General features: G+C 37.7%; 1 protein-coding gene across 1 annotated transcript; it reads left to right on the forward strand.

Annotated features, from left to right (window-relative positions):
- The first annotated feature begins 4,245 nt into the window (after positions 1–4,245).
- LOC118808895 (neurexophilin-1-like) lies at positions 4,246–7,900 on the forward strand. Its single transcript, XM_036571777.1, has 2 exons — positions 4,246–4,568; positions 7,114–7,900. Exons 1-2 carry the CDS (start codon positions 4,515–4,517, stop codon positions 7,849–7,851), a joined length of 792 nt encoding a protein of 263 aa, XP_036427670.1. The 5' UTR covers positions 4,246–4,514; the 3' UTR covers positions 7,852–7,900.
- The last annotated feature ends 6,401 nt before the right edge of the window (positions 7,901–14,301 follow it).

The following is a 14,301-nucleotide window of genomic DNA, read 5'->3' on the forward strand; positions in this document are numbered from 1 at the left end:
TCCAGAATGATGTGAAAGTTGTACAGTACCAAGAATTCTACTAAATAAAAATAATGAATATTTGCATTATATTTTAAAGTATTAATTTCAGTAACTCCACAAGTGTGCAGCATGTTTGTGGAACTGCAATTTCATCTGTGCAATAGCTCAACCGGTCTTACTGGTGCCATTCATATGAGGAAATACAGCCTTTATTTTTAAAAACACTTTGTCATGTTTGAGAAGTCACACAAGGTCATTTTAGATCATTTATTGGTCTTAAAATCCACAATAATCGCACCTCTTGCACTAGAATAGCATTGCTAAGCACCTTTACACATCAAATGGAAACAATATACAGACACAGTTGTCAAAAAATGAAATCCAGCAATGAAACAATAGTGAGTTTGTAAAAGGTTTAATCGAAGCTCACAAGAATGTGGAACATGAGAGTGAAAATCGTGTAACCTGCACTACCTTGGTATGCTATGGCTGCTCGATGAAGGCACGATTATTTTAGTCAATACTGAGATTATGATTATTTAACGTGATTACTCATTGACTTTGGAAACATCGTGTATTTATTCAACTTCCAAAAACCTTTTTAACAGAATTTGCGATGATTAAACAAATTGTTCATATTGCCTTGGGCGTCACTGTGTAAGGAATCTTGCACAGTAATTGTTGTTATTTTTCATTGGACTCCTTGAAACCAAAGTGTTTCCAAACAGCTGAATTAGATTCACATTTCTTGTTGACCAAAGGTCCTCTTTCTGTAGTCTTTGCTCGAGCTGAACTGAACATACCATGGCCTGGCTGAGAGTGAGGGACTAAACAAGGGCACCACTGCGAAATGGAATATGGCACAAAAATCATAATTGTAAATAAAATCTGATTAATCGTCCAGTCCTACTTTAAAGGAAGTGAAATGCAGTAAAATCTTCATGGTATAAGAATAGCAAGAAAAAATGTGTGACTTGTGCTAAAATAATATAAGCAAGCACCTTAAGCTCAACTTAAACTGTCCTTTTAACTTAAAAAGTGCCATTTTATACTTAAAAAGTGTCATAATATACTTAATACGTGTCATTATATACTTAAAGAATCAACATTTCATCATTAAAAAAATGTCATTTCATACTTGTGTCATTATATACATTATATACATAACAAAACTCTAGTACAGTGTTACTATGTAGCTTCATAGGTTTTAAAAAATGTGTAGGAAGCTGTAAAAAAGCCAAATGAGCTCAGAATGATGAATAGTGCTAGAGATGACTAGGAAAGCTGACCTGCATCATGAATGAAGTCATAATTATGGATGTACCGATAAGGGAATGGCTGATGCTGATATCTGATTTTTTTCATGTATATATCTGCAGAGGCCGATACATAAACATTTGTAGAATGTAAAAATTGACACTATATCTGCTCAGATTAACATTACAGAAAAATATGAAATTTATTTCTGAAGGGTTGTGGAGATATTTTAGTGCAGTAGCCCAAATATTCTTCTCTCATGGAGGATAAAACAGTGATTTGAAATGTTGCTCATCTGTCCAGCACTGATATGATTCTGATATCATTGTGCATCACTATTTGTAATAAAATTAATATCCAGGAAGCAATGCATTTGCAAAGTGTTGATCAAATCTCGAAACAAATACTTTAAAGTAAGAAATAACAATAAATATATAGTGACTTACTGAATACTAGTCAACCATATAAAATAACCTTTTGACATCTTGTTCTATAACTTTTTATTATTATTGTTGTTTTGTTTTTTGTTGTTGTTATTGTTATTATCATTGTTGTTGTTGTTGTTAGACTTATTATGTATGTTATCCCTAAATTCTATTATTGATCATTAGATATTACTGAACACAAAAAAGTATGAGTAATTCCACATCTTTGCATAAATATGTATATAATTTGCGCAACATGTCTTATCTGTGCAGTAGGCCTGCCTGTCTTGCTGAGTAAATACAGCCTTTACTGTACAAGACCCGCTTTACTGATGTCAGATAATAACACCGCATTCTTTATAGGCTCACATATTTAATCTCCATTTGAAACTGACACAAAAACAGAAAATAAAGAACCGTTCGTTCAAAAATACAGTCTAACAATGAAACACAAGTAAGCTTATAACAACTGAAACCAACTTGAATGTGGACCATAAGTGCTCATGAACTCGTACCACGGACGGGCCTGAAGGTAGATCAAACAGGCCAAGCTGAAGTGGTTTAACCGGCACTGCTTTACGCCTCAAATGAAGTGAAATGCTACAGGAGAAAAATATTCATGGTATGAGAAATTCACAAAAGAACAGTTCTTTGTTTCATTTCAGAGAAACTGAGGAACGATCTCAGACTTTGGAATGTTCCCTTATCAAAGCAGTGGTGATGGCATTGACAGCATCATCGTCAGGCATTTGCTCACCCTGGATTTTTCATCAGATGATTCTTTCCAAGACTGCAATGTTTGTACAGCTGCAAACTCAGAAACCGCCGATGATATATGATCTACAGCACCTTCTGCTGGACAAAGAGAGAAGTAACTGGGCCCCAGCACCCCTGCTGGAGGGAGTGTGGATCAATGCCCAGGGCCATTTAACATCTAGGATCTTGGGCCTTAACACTAATGTGTTATTGATTCTCTCTGTATCTCTGTATCAAAGAACCACTTCAGCACAAAATGGTTCTAAATAGAACCATTCCCTTTACTGAAGAACCCTTAAAGAACCATTGTTTTAAGAGTGTGGAACTCATGGTTCTAAATAGAGCCATTATCTTTATTGAAGAACCCTTGAAGAACCATCTTTTTAAAGAGCGTAGAACTCATGGCTCTAAATAGAACTGTTCCCTAAAGAACTCTTGAGCAGCTTGAACATCTTTTTAAGAGAGTAAGACAAAAGCAGAACCCTTTTTGGTGCTTTAGGTTCTATATAGAACCATTTACAACACATTCTCCATCAATCTGAAGAATGATTTAAGCATTCAAATATCTCTTTAAAGAACTCATGGTTCTAAATAGAACCATTCCCTTCAAAAAGAACCCTTGAAGAAACATCTTTTTAAGAGTGTAGAAAAACATACTATGTCTGAATTACTACTACTCTTAGAAGTCTGTTGCCATGGTAATGCTTGTTAGCTGGTACAAAAGTTTGGGCACCCCCAGTCAAATGACATGTTGATTGATGTTGAGTGAAGATAAGTTAACACATCCTCCACGAGGAACACACGAAGGCCTAAATATGTCATCTGTCTGCTCATTTTAGTGCACAGCTTCTATTGTGTAACATACTGGGGAAAAAATAAAACACAAAATACAAAGTGTGCCATAACTTTTGCACAGGCCACATTTTATGTTGTATTTATTTTTCCAATCTGTTAAATTCAGCAAATGAACAATAATTGTGCATTAAAGCGTGCAGAAGTGTGTTCTCTGTAGAGTGTGCTGTCACTTCTTTTCATCAAGAAAATCAACAAAAGCATGTAATTAGTCCAGGAGCGTCCAGTCACTGCATAAGACTGAACTGGGGGCGGAGCTAAACAACAATCACCACTCATATTTAAAGTTCCAGAGCCGGTTTAAAGGGAGCCTGGCCTCTTTCTGTTTCTCCTGTTACACTGATGAACAGCAGAGGGCGCACTTGAACAAGTCCTCAATGAATGGGGGTGAGTGGAGCTAAACTAACAAAGACAGTTAAAAACACGCACACACACACACACACACATTTTCTAAGCCGCTTATCCTTCTGGATCGCGGGGGGAGCTGGAGCCCATTCCAGCAGTCATTGGCCAGAACACCCTGGACAGGTCACCAGTCCATCGCAGGGCAGACAGACAGAGTTAAAACAGTTTCTAACTGCTTGTCCAGGACCTTCCTTTAATTTTAGAAAGTAGAATGATTTATTTCACTAAAACAGCAAAGAAAACTCACCTGTATATTTACTTTTTACACAGTAAACAGGCTTTGGGCAGCAGGACACTAGAATACTGATACTAAGAGCTAATAAGAATGTAAATTAGGGTTTGCTTACACTTTTGTAACTGTAAGCTGACACGCATCACCATGACCACAGACTTAAACGACAGTCCCCGCCTATATTTAAGGTTTTTCTACGCCGAGGCGCTGCTTTGGAAGCGAAGCCACGCCCCCTTGCAGTTCTTCTCTGAGTCCTGCAGGGGCGCTGGAGAGCAGCGCTGAAGTGCTGGGAGCGCTACACGCTCTATCAGCACTCAGAGTGCAGAGAGAGGAGGAGGCACTGCTGCTCCCATTCGCTGCTCATGCTGTCCACGAGTAGCAGCCACCTTTCCGTCACCTGGAAAGTACATTTCCGTACATTTTAATCACTTTTTGGAGCAGATCTTTGGAGCACTCTGACTGAGTCTCCTCGTCTTCTGCATCATGCAACTTTTGCTGTGGGGTTCAGCTCTGAAAGTGGGGTTTCTGGACTCGATCGCTTGGACGTGAATACGGACTCAAATGCATGAGTAATAAGGGAGATCAGCGAGCAGCAGCTGGAGGAGATGCGCTCTCCAGAGGGACTCGCCTTGCTCCTCTTCAACGGGACGGTGTGCCTGGTAAGCAGAGCCTTTCCAACTAGTTCTGAAGCCCTACTTGCTGGAAGGTATGATCTTCAAACGAGCATTAGTTATTAATGATAACACGTGGGACGGATCCATGGGGTTGGATCATTAGTTAAAGGGCACCAGTCCAGGATTTTACCTTTTCCTGAAGGACTGAATCTTCTCATTAGAGCTGGGGGTCATCAGTCATATCACACATAGCCCTCCTGTGGTCAGGGGTTTGGGGGCAAAGGGGTCACGCTGGAAAAATCTGCCAACTGTGTGGATTTTTACTTTAGTTGAGAAATGTATTGACCAGGGAAGCCCAGCTGTGGTCTTTGAGGGAAATGACCACACAGAGTACATTAAAAAGGGATTTAATTGCAGTTTATTAGCAGGGTTGGGGAAAATACTTTAAAATTGTAATGATGGCTCAACACTGAATACATTGCCCTAAATGTATTCAGTAACATATTCCATTACAATACATAATAAAGTAACATATCACTGTTGTGGGAAGAAAACCTCGTATCTTAAAAATGAAAACTTTACAGGAGAAGGAAAAAACCTACTTTACTTTTAATGTAAGCCAATGGAACCAGACTTTTTTCCAAGTCATTTTGGGTCGTTTATTTTGGTCCATTGTTTATGAAATTTACACACAATGTAAAGAACAATGGACATTTTCATTTTATGTCAAAAACTGAAAAACGACAAAAATGGAGATACAAGGTTTTCTTCAGACAGCAGCAAATACATTTAGAATACATACTGATAAGGCACCTGGGAAAAACTCTGCTGTTGTAATTTTATTTCATTCTCACCTTCCCCCCTCTATTGCGTGCGAGCAGTTTTCTTTGTGTAATTTGCCCTTAATATGTTTACAGAAAATTCCACTTATGATTTGTATGAAGTTACAAAATTCTCTGTTTATTTTCTTAGTCCAGCACAACACTGATGCTAAACTTATCACTCGTAAACATGTCCACTGCCGAATCATCCCTCAAAAGAGTTTAATAATGCGTAGATTAATAACTGATCACCACACTGAGTTATCAATCTACTCAGGCTTTAGCAGAGCTCAGTAACACTGAGATTAATAACTGATCACATTGATTTATCAGTCTACTCAGGCTTTAGCAGAGCTCAGTAACACTGAGATTAATAACTGATCACATTGATTTATCAGTCTACTCAGGCTTTAGCAGAGCTCAGTAACACTGAGATTAATAACTGATCACATTGATTTATCAGTCTACTCAGGCTTTAGCAGAGCTCAGTAACACTGAGATTAATAACTGATCACATTGATTTATCAGTCTACTCAGGCTTTAGTAGAGCTCAGTAACACTGAGATTAATAACTGATCACACTGATTTATCAGTCTACTCAGGCTTTAACAGAGCTCAGTAACACTGAGATTAATAACTGATCACATTGATTTATCAGTCTACTCAGGCTTTAGCAGAGCTCAGTAACACTGAGATTAATAACTGATCACATTGATTTATCAGTCTACTCAGGCTTTAGCAGAGCTCAGTAACACTGAGATTAATAACTGATCACATTGATTTATCAGTCTACTCAGGCTTTAGCAGAGCTCAGTAACACTGAGATTAATAACTGATCACATTGATTTATCAGTCTACTCAGCTTTAACAGAGCTCAGTAACACTGAGCAGTTCATTTCCAGCTGCTGGTGTTCTCAAAACACTGGACTGACCAGCCCAGAGTCCAGACTTCAACATCATTGAATGTGTTTGGGATTACTGTGATTGGAGAAGCAGAAAATGTAAAACCAACTTGTAAGACTGAAGTTTGGAGGAATGAAGGGTGGTGTCTGCACAGTTTTGCACAGTACACTCCTTTGCACTGTGTTGTATATCGCTGTTGTCGGAAGAAAACCTTGTACCTCTATTTTTGACATTTTTCAGTTTTTGACATAATCTGAAAATGTCTGTTGTCCTTTACACTGTGTGTAAATTTCATAAAGAATGGACCGAAAGAAATGGCCCAAAATGACTTGGAAAAAAGTCTGGTTCCATTAAAAGTAAAGTAGGTTTTTTCCTTCTCCTGTAAAGTTACCATTTTCGGAGATATGAGGTTTTCTTCCGACAACAGCGATATGTTTCTGACTGACCACTGACCAATAATGTGCAAATTTTGTGTAGAGACATGACTGTTCAGAAGTTTGGAAACATGACAATTGCTACTACAAAAATTGCTAGATACAAAAAAGGTATTTCATTTTTTTTGTTTAATAAAACATTTCATATTTTGGGGACCAGTAAGAAGTTACTAAATGATAACACACTAAAATTATCCACTGGTTATAACAGCTTCCTCTTGATTTGACAACCACTCTTCTAATATGAGACATTCTATTTCACATCTAAAAATTCTTAATATCGTTTACAGTTTCCTGCACATTATTTGAAAAGTACAAGCATTAGAATAAAATTATATTTATATATAGGCAAAAGAAAATGAACAGATAGATAAACTAACTGTTACTAAATATCTTTTACCCCTTTATGTCTTTGTTCCCTCCTTACTTTAGTCAGTTCTTGGCCACCAGAATGCCCAAGGCAGCTCATCTTCTGTCCAGTCTGAGCCAGTGGACGTTCGGTTCCAGAATGGAGCTGCTCTGTTGCCCAGGTGGAAACGATCCATCAACACAAAGTCTTCCAGCAGTCTGCTCCTGGAGCTCAATAGTCGCTTCCCAAAGGAGGAAAAGCAGGCGCAGAGGGAGTCCAAGGCCAGAGATGCTCGTCCTCAGTCATCGTCTTGGGCGAAACGGTGGCCCCTTGTGAAGACCGACAAGTTCCAAAAGCTGTTTGGCTGGGGCGACTTCTACTCCAACATCAAAACGGTGCGACTGAACCTGCTCATCACCGGGAAGATCGTGGACCACAGCAATGGAACGTTCAGCGTCTACTTCCGCCACAACTCCACAGGCCAGGGCAACGTCTCCGTCAGCTTGGTGCCACCAGCGAAGGCGGTTGAGTTTGACCTGGAACGGCAAAGTGTGGTCTACCCCAAAGACTCCAAGACTTTCACCTGCCGTGTAGACTACGAAAAGGTGGAGCGCAGCGAGCGCACCTCACTGTGCAGCTACGATCCATCAAAGACCTGCTTTCAGGGCCAGACGCAAAGCTACATTTCCTGGATCTGCTCCAGACCCCTCAGGGTCATCTGCATCTACGTCTCCTTCTACAGCACGGACTACAGGCTGGTCCAGAAGGTCTGCCCGGACTACAATTACCACAATGCAATGCCCTACCTGCCCTCAGGGTAAATGAGCATGCTGACATGGAGTAAATTGTATATATGACAATGAAAGGAAACTTTGAGGAGCATCAAAATAGGAGAAACTGGTCATGGAGTTTTGAGAATACATATACTACATATAAGACGTACAAGGATTTTTTATTTTCCACTCATTTAATGCATTCAGATTGAACAATGTCTCAATAACATGAATAATCCGGTTATGTTTCCCATTCGTGCATCTCATTCCTTAACATACTATTAAGAATTATATACATATGTTAAATAAATGTTTGTTTACAGTCCTATGCAAGAGTCTGAATGGTGAACAAAAAAATATAATTTGACCCAAAGTAGTCAAACCTTACAATACAGTACCAACAGTTATGTATAAAGTTATTTGTGCAGTGTTTATTTGTTCAAAAAAACACTAACATTAGAGTAAATAGAAATAAATAAATAAACCATGCCTTGTGATTTTCTCTGCCTGAGTGAGTTAGCTTGACCATTTTCAGAGCTGTCCTCAAGGAAGTCCAGTATTTACTGTTACCGGCGTGCAGAAGTCAGAACCCAAACCTGTGTTCCTCCAAATGTATTCTTCTGTACACTTTAATAACAAACTCTACTCTTTTAATGTTCATCTGTATTTTTTCCAATGTTATATAGTTTTAAACAGTTTTGGCTGCGTAAAACTTTTGCACAATAGCATTTTAGACTGTGTGTCGATCGATTTGTCATGAAATTTTGACAGACTGTAAACAGCAGCTGGCGTTTTCAATTTATATATACAGTCAGGTCTATAAGTACTTGAACAGTGACACAATTTTGGTCATTTCGCCTTTGTGGACCACCAAGATGTGGTCAAGATGTGCAGACTTTCATTACTCATTTAAGGGCTTTAATAAAAATATCACATTCACCATTTAGGAATTAAAGCCATTTTTACATAGTCCCTCCATTTTCACAGGCTTCAAAGTAATTGGACAAACTAACATACTTGTAAATACAAGGATTATTTTTAATATTTGGATGAGAATCCTTTGCAGTCAATGACAGCCTGAAGTCTGGAACTTATAGAAATCAACAAATGCTAATTTTCCTTCCTTGAGATGCTTTGCCAGCCCTTTATTGCAGCTGCTTTCAGTTGCTGCTTGTTTGTAGGTCTTTCTGCCTTCAGTTTTGTCTTCACTAAGTGAAAAGTATGCTCTGTACTACGACACGCTGTCCTATCAATTTTGCAGCAATTGACTGAATCAAAGCAGAAACTATAGCTGTATACACGTCAGAATTCATCCTCCTATCAGCAGTCACATGACCAATAAACACCAGTGACCCAGTTCTATTGGCAGCCACACAGGCTCACGCCATAACACTACCTCCACCATGTTTCATAGATAATGTGGTGTGCTTTGGATCCTTCCTTTCCTTCTCCATAGTCTTCTCTTTCCCTCATTCCGGTACAAGTTGATCTTGGTTTCCTCAATCCAAAGAACCTTGTTCCAGAACTTTAGATGTCTTCTAGCTGGTTTGCATCTTGAGGTAATTCCTCTGTATTTTCATTCATGAAGGCATCTCTCGATTATAGATCACTGTAGTCTAGAATGTGCTTGACTTGAGTAGATGTTGGGATCAGGTTTCTCTTCACCACAGAAACAATTATGCAATCATTGACTTTACCTGTCTTCTGGGGTCTTCTTGGCCTTTTGGGGCCTACTGAGCCCACAAGTGCATTCCTTCTTGATTTGGCCGCTCCTAAACTTTCGTTTGTTTTGTTTTTTCAGCCTAATGATGACCCTCTTCAACAACACTCAGAATCAACTCCAGAGCTTTTATCTCTTTAAATTTAACAGGGGGAGGGAACTGGCCACACCTGGCCATGAAACTGATCCAATTACTTTTGAGTCTGTGAAAAAGGAAGTATGTTAAAAATGACTGTAATTCCTAAACGGTTAATGCAATATTTTTGTTAAACTCCTTGAATTAAAGCTAAAGTCTTCAATCACATCTTAACTGCTATATTTCAAATCCATGGTGGTGCTCTACAGCGGCATACCTGACACTATTGTAAAATACATATATATATATATATATATATATATATATGTCCTAGGTAAGATTTGTATGTATGTGTCTGCATTAAACAAAATGAACTTGTCATTGTACGACTGGTTTGGAGATAATCCTGACTAATCCTGAGATGACGACAGCATAACTGTCAAACTGCAACTCCAAGGTCACAGAAAACCATTCCATCTTTAAAAAGTACCCTCAAAGTCACTTTTAGTGTCCTTCACACTGAGCAGTTTGCCTGCAATAGGCTTTCATTAATCCCACTAATGTGCTCAACAGCTTATTCTTGACATTACAGTCTCTTACTTACATTTTCTAGACATAAAATATACACGTTTTTGAGAATCGTACTGTAAGAAAAGGATTCAATCCTCAGAAACACTTTTAATCAACATCTGTCCTGTTCCTTGGTATAGGTAACTACTAACTACAAACACATTCAAATAAAAATTCAGTGTGCTAATTGGCCTCTAAAGCTGTATGGCATTTTATAGCCGGTGGCATGCTTGTTGGGGGTGGACAATATGATGATATATAATCGATATTGTGATAAATTATGTACTAATATGCTTTTCTGAGCATATTGTGGATATCGACAGTACTTAACGAACACTGACTAATAACATGTTTCAGTTCATAGTGAGCCTAACTAAGTTTAATTGGATTTAGTTCAGTTTGTAAAACATAAAAAACATTATAGTTGTGGGTTTATTATAGCATTTTTTATGTGTAGCACTGCAGGTTCTATTTTGGCTGTTCATCCTTATCAAATCTCAGTATCAAAACTAACACTGTGATGCGTGTCATGCATTCTGAAATGTCTTAAAGTATTGTGATGTCATATTTTGCCATATTTTCCACTCGTAAAGCTTGTATAATGAACTTCAGGTCTAAATGGAAAAAAGAGGGCATTTTTTAAATCGCCACTATCGCACCCTGCGGTAAACAAAAATGTTCCACACCTGATTTGTTTTGTCCTGTGTACATTTTTCTTCTGGTTGTCACTGCATCTGCTGAATTATAATATCATCAAAATGGAAATAAGATATTGTTATACAGTGCTACAAATAAGCTCACTCTCCTGTGTATTAAATGAGCTCACATTAAAATTAGTCTACTGTTAAACCTCAACACTGATATGTACCAACACCAGCCACTCAAACTGCAGCCTGAATCTGCCAAAGCTATATAGCAAAATAGTTAATATTGTTTAATGCATATAATTATAGTTTTTAAAATAATTTATAATTTTTATAATGATTAATAGCAGCTACTGAATAATCTATAGTAGTTACTGAATAAATCATAGTATGTATTGAATACTTCATAGCAGATGCTGAATCATTTATAGTAGTTACCAAATAATGCATAATAATTATTAAATAATTTATAGTTGTTACTGAATAATGTATAGTAGTTATTGAAAAATTCATAGTAGTTACTAAATAATTTATAGTAGGTATCAAATAATAGCAGTTATTGAATAATAATTAGTAGTGATTCATTTACAATAATTACATAATTTATAGTAATTTTATACTGAATATTTCATAGTAGTTACTGAATAATTTATAGTAGTTACTGAAAAATTAATAGTTGTTAATAAATAAATTATAGTAGTTATTGAATAATTTTTAGTTGTTACTAAATAAATTATAGTAGTTATTGAATAATTCATAACATATGCTGAATAATTTATAGTAGTTATTTAATAATTCATTGTTGTTTCTGAATAATTTGTAGGAGGTATTAAATAATTTATAGCAGTTACTGAATAAGTGAAAGTAAGTATTGAATAATTCATAGTAGTTACTGAATTATTTATAGTAGATACTGAATATTTCATAGTAGTCACTTATAAAATGACAGCAGAGTGTATTTAAACATTAATTAGAAAGGATTAATTGCTTTGCTGCGTTGACCATCAGGGCTGTTTCTGAGCGTTTCGCGGCCTTACGATGTCCTACAGCTCAGTCTCAGACTACCTGACCTGAACCTGGCGCTCACTCATTTCCTTGATCTCAGTGAACAGATGTTTTTCCTTCTTGCCTGAGGGCCGTCTCTAATGATGAAATCAAACACCTTCATCATCCTCGTTTCACATACACATGTGAGATTGACTAATTAGGAAGGTTGTGTAATGAAATATGCTCATCATGCCAGTGTGACCCTGAGGATCCTATCATGCTTGAATGAATCCTCAGCAGTGCTGGTGATAGACATTAACCATCGGACTGTAGTTACAGTGCAGTAACACTGTGTGGTCTGCCGGAATGCATGACCAATAAAGAGGCCATTTCAATGCTTTTGAGGCTCTCGTGGCGCCTTTGCTCTATTGTTGGGGGATTGTGAGGTCAACATATCTGTCCTCACGCTCTCTGGGTGGGTGATGGTCCTCCCTCTCCCCCGCCATCACACATAGTGTGATGCTAGCCAATGGGTGCAGCTGTTGGCTGATGCAATACAATTCGTATTTAGCATATCCTCAATGATGTTTTGTTAACAGCAGTTTGAAAAGATTGTGGTGGAGCTTCATGTGCCTTGAAGAACGTGCTAGTACCCTTCCACCTTGGTAGAATGGAGGGAGGCCTAGCAAGTGGGTGGAAGTAGACATTGGGGTAAGAGAAAAAAAAGAAATCCTGCTTTAAATCAATGTTAAAGTCAATTTTTAATTAATATTGTTGAATTTAGATCATTAGACCTCATACAGTAATCCAATACACAGAAATCTAAAATGAAAATGACCTTTTCAGGCGGCTTTATAAAACTAATTTCCTCTGAAAGTGTGATGTCATTCAGCGGTCAGTCTCTGTTTAGTTGCGTGAACCATATAATTGAAGGCTCTGCCTCCGTGACACTTGAATTACGGTGATTAATGGCCAGATAAAGCAATTAAAATGTGTCATTGAGTCTGGATTGAGGCAGAGCAGGACTGACAGATCCAGGCAAGAGTATTCAAAAAATGAAAGAAACGTTATTACACTCATTTTCATCATTCTGTTCTAACAGTGTTGACTTTTTTGGAGTAAATAGTTACATACGGGATATATATAAGGTGTAATAGAAGAAAAGAACTGACATTTTAATTACCTTGGCTGAAACAGGCATACAGCAGCGTATGCTGTTACGGTATGTTGTGCGACTAAATGGCATATAGACTAGCATAAGGCTAGTAAAGTGGGTTTATTATAGGAAAGTCTCTTCACTCGGCAGCCATCTTTGCAACACTATTTCCTACAAACCCGAGACCTAAAAACTCAAAACAGATTTGAAACCACTGATACAATTTGACTTAAAACTCAGGAATAGTTTGTAGCCTTCAGCTCAGTAACACACAAAAAACATGTTTTTTCAGGTTGCTCTGCTGCTGCGCTTGTGCCAATCTCCACAACAAGGGGGACCTTTTCCTGCTCACGGCTTAACCAGCAAGCTGATTGGCTCGTTTTACTGAAGGGCGGGACGTTCTCGCTAATAGACACCATGTTGAGCGTTACAAGCTTTCCCAATCATATTTCGACCGGTGATCGTCTCCTCCTCCTTTGTAATGTTTCTGGTTCATTCAACTTACCAAATGCCACCCAACAAGACAGAAAATGTACTGCCTTACGAGAGGAGCTTTTGAGTCCATTTTCTTTCTCTTTGTAATTCGGCCTTCAACAAAAACGTGGATTTCAGTCATGAACAGGAGGGTTAATGAATTGGGTCAAATCAAGCTCCATTTGAGCTGTTAGCACCGTCTTCAGGTCGAAAAAAAGGAAAAAAAAACTGCAGCACTGTTTTCTATTACCGGTTTTATTATTATATCACTGTGATGTGATTCAAACAGGACTGAGGGAGCTCAGAGTTACAGAAGGCAATTCGCTCTGGAATTATTACTTAGCAGACGTGTTAAATCTAACTAAAAGTCATAGATCTCTTAAAATTAAAAAATTAAAAAATCTCCCCAGATAAAACACATTTTAACGCACAACTACTGTTTATTTGCTGAATTTAACATACTTGGAGGAAAAAAAACATAAAAAATATTCTGTGCAAAGTTATGGCACATTTTATATTTTTACCAATATGTTAAAATATAAATGGTGCACTAAAATGAGCAGAAAATGCCATATTTAGGTTTGTTCACTGTAGAGGATGTGTTAACTTAATTTCACCTAGAAATGTAATCTGATCAGGGGTGCCCAAATTTCAGCATATGACTGAATGTCATTTATTTAGCTAGTTATTTTAACTGAATTCAAGTTAAAGCAGATAAATGTAGCAGTTACTGCCGTTACTGGCTGCAGTCGGTGTTTGGTGGAAAATGACGGATTGTGTCAGGGGAAGAACAGTGAGATGAACTAAAGGAAGTAGACAAAAGCTGAGACCACCTTCTTTCTCCTCACACCCCCCCAACAAGACCCTCTAT

Source organism: Colossoma macropomum, unplaced genomic scaffold, assembly GCF_904425465.1.
Source record: "Colossoma macropomum unplaced genomic scaffold, Colossoma_macropomum, whole genome shotgun sequence".
Taxonomy (NCBI): Eukaryota; Metazoa; Chordata; class Actinopteri; order Characiformes; family Serrasalmidae; genus Colossoma; species Colossoma macropomum.

Coding starts and splice junctions, on each gene's coding strand:
- LOC118808895 (XM_036571777.1), top strand. CDS start 4,515: ATGCGCTCTCCAGAGGGACTCGCCTTGCTCCTCTTCAACGGGACGGTG. Junction 4,569..7,113: donor TCAACGGGACGGTGTGCCTG/GTAAGCAGAGCC, acceptor TCCTTACTTTAG/TCAGTTCTTGGCCACCAGAA.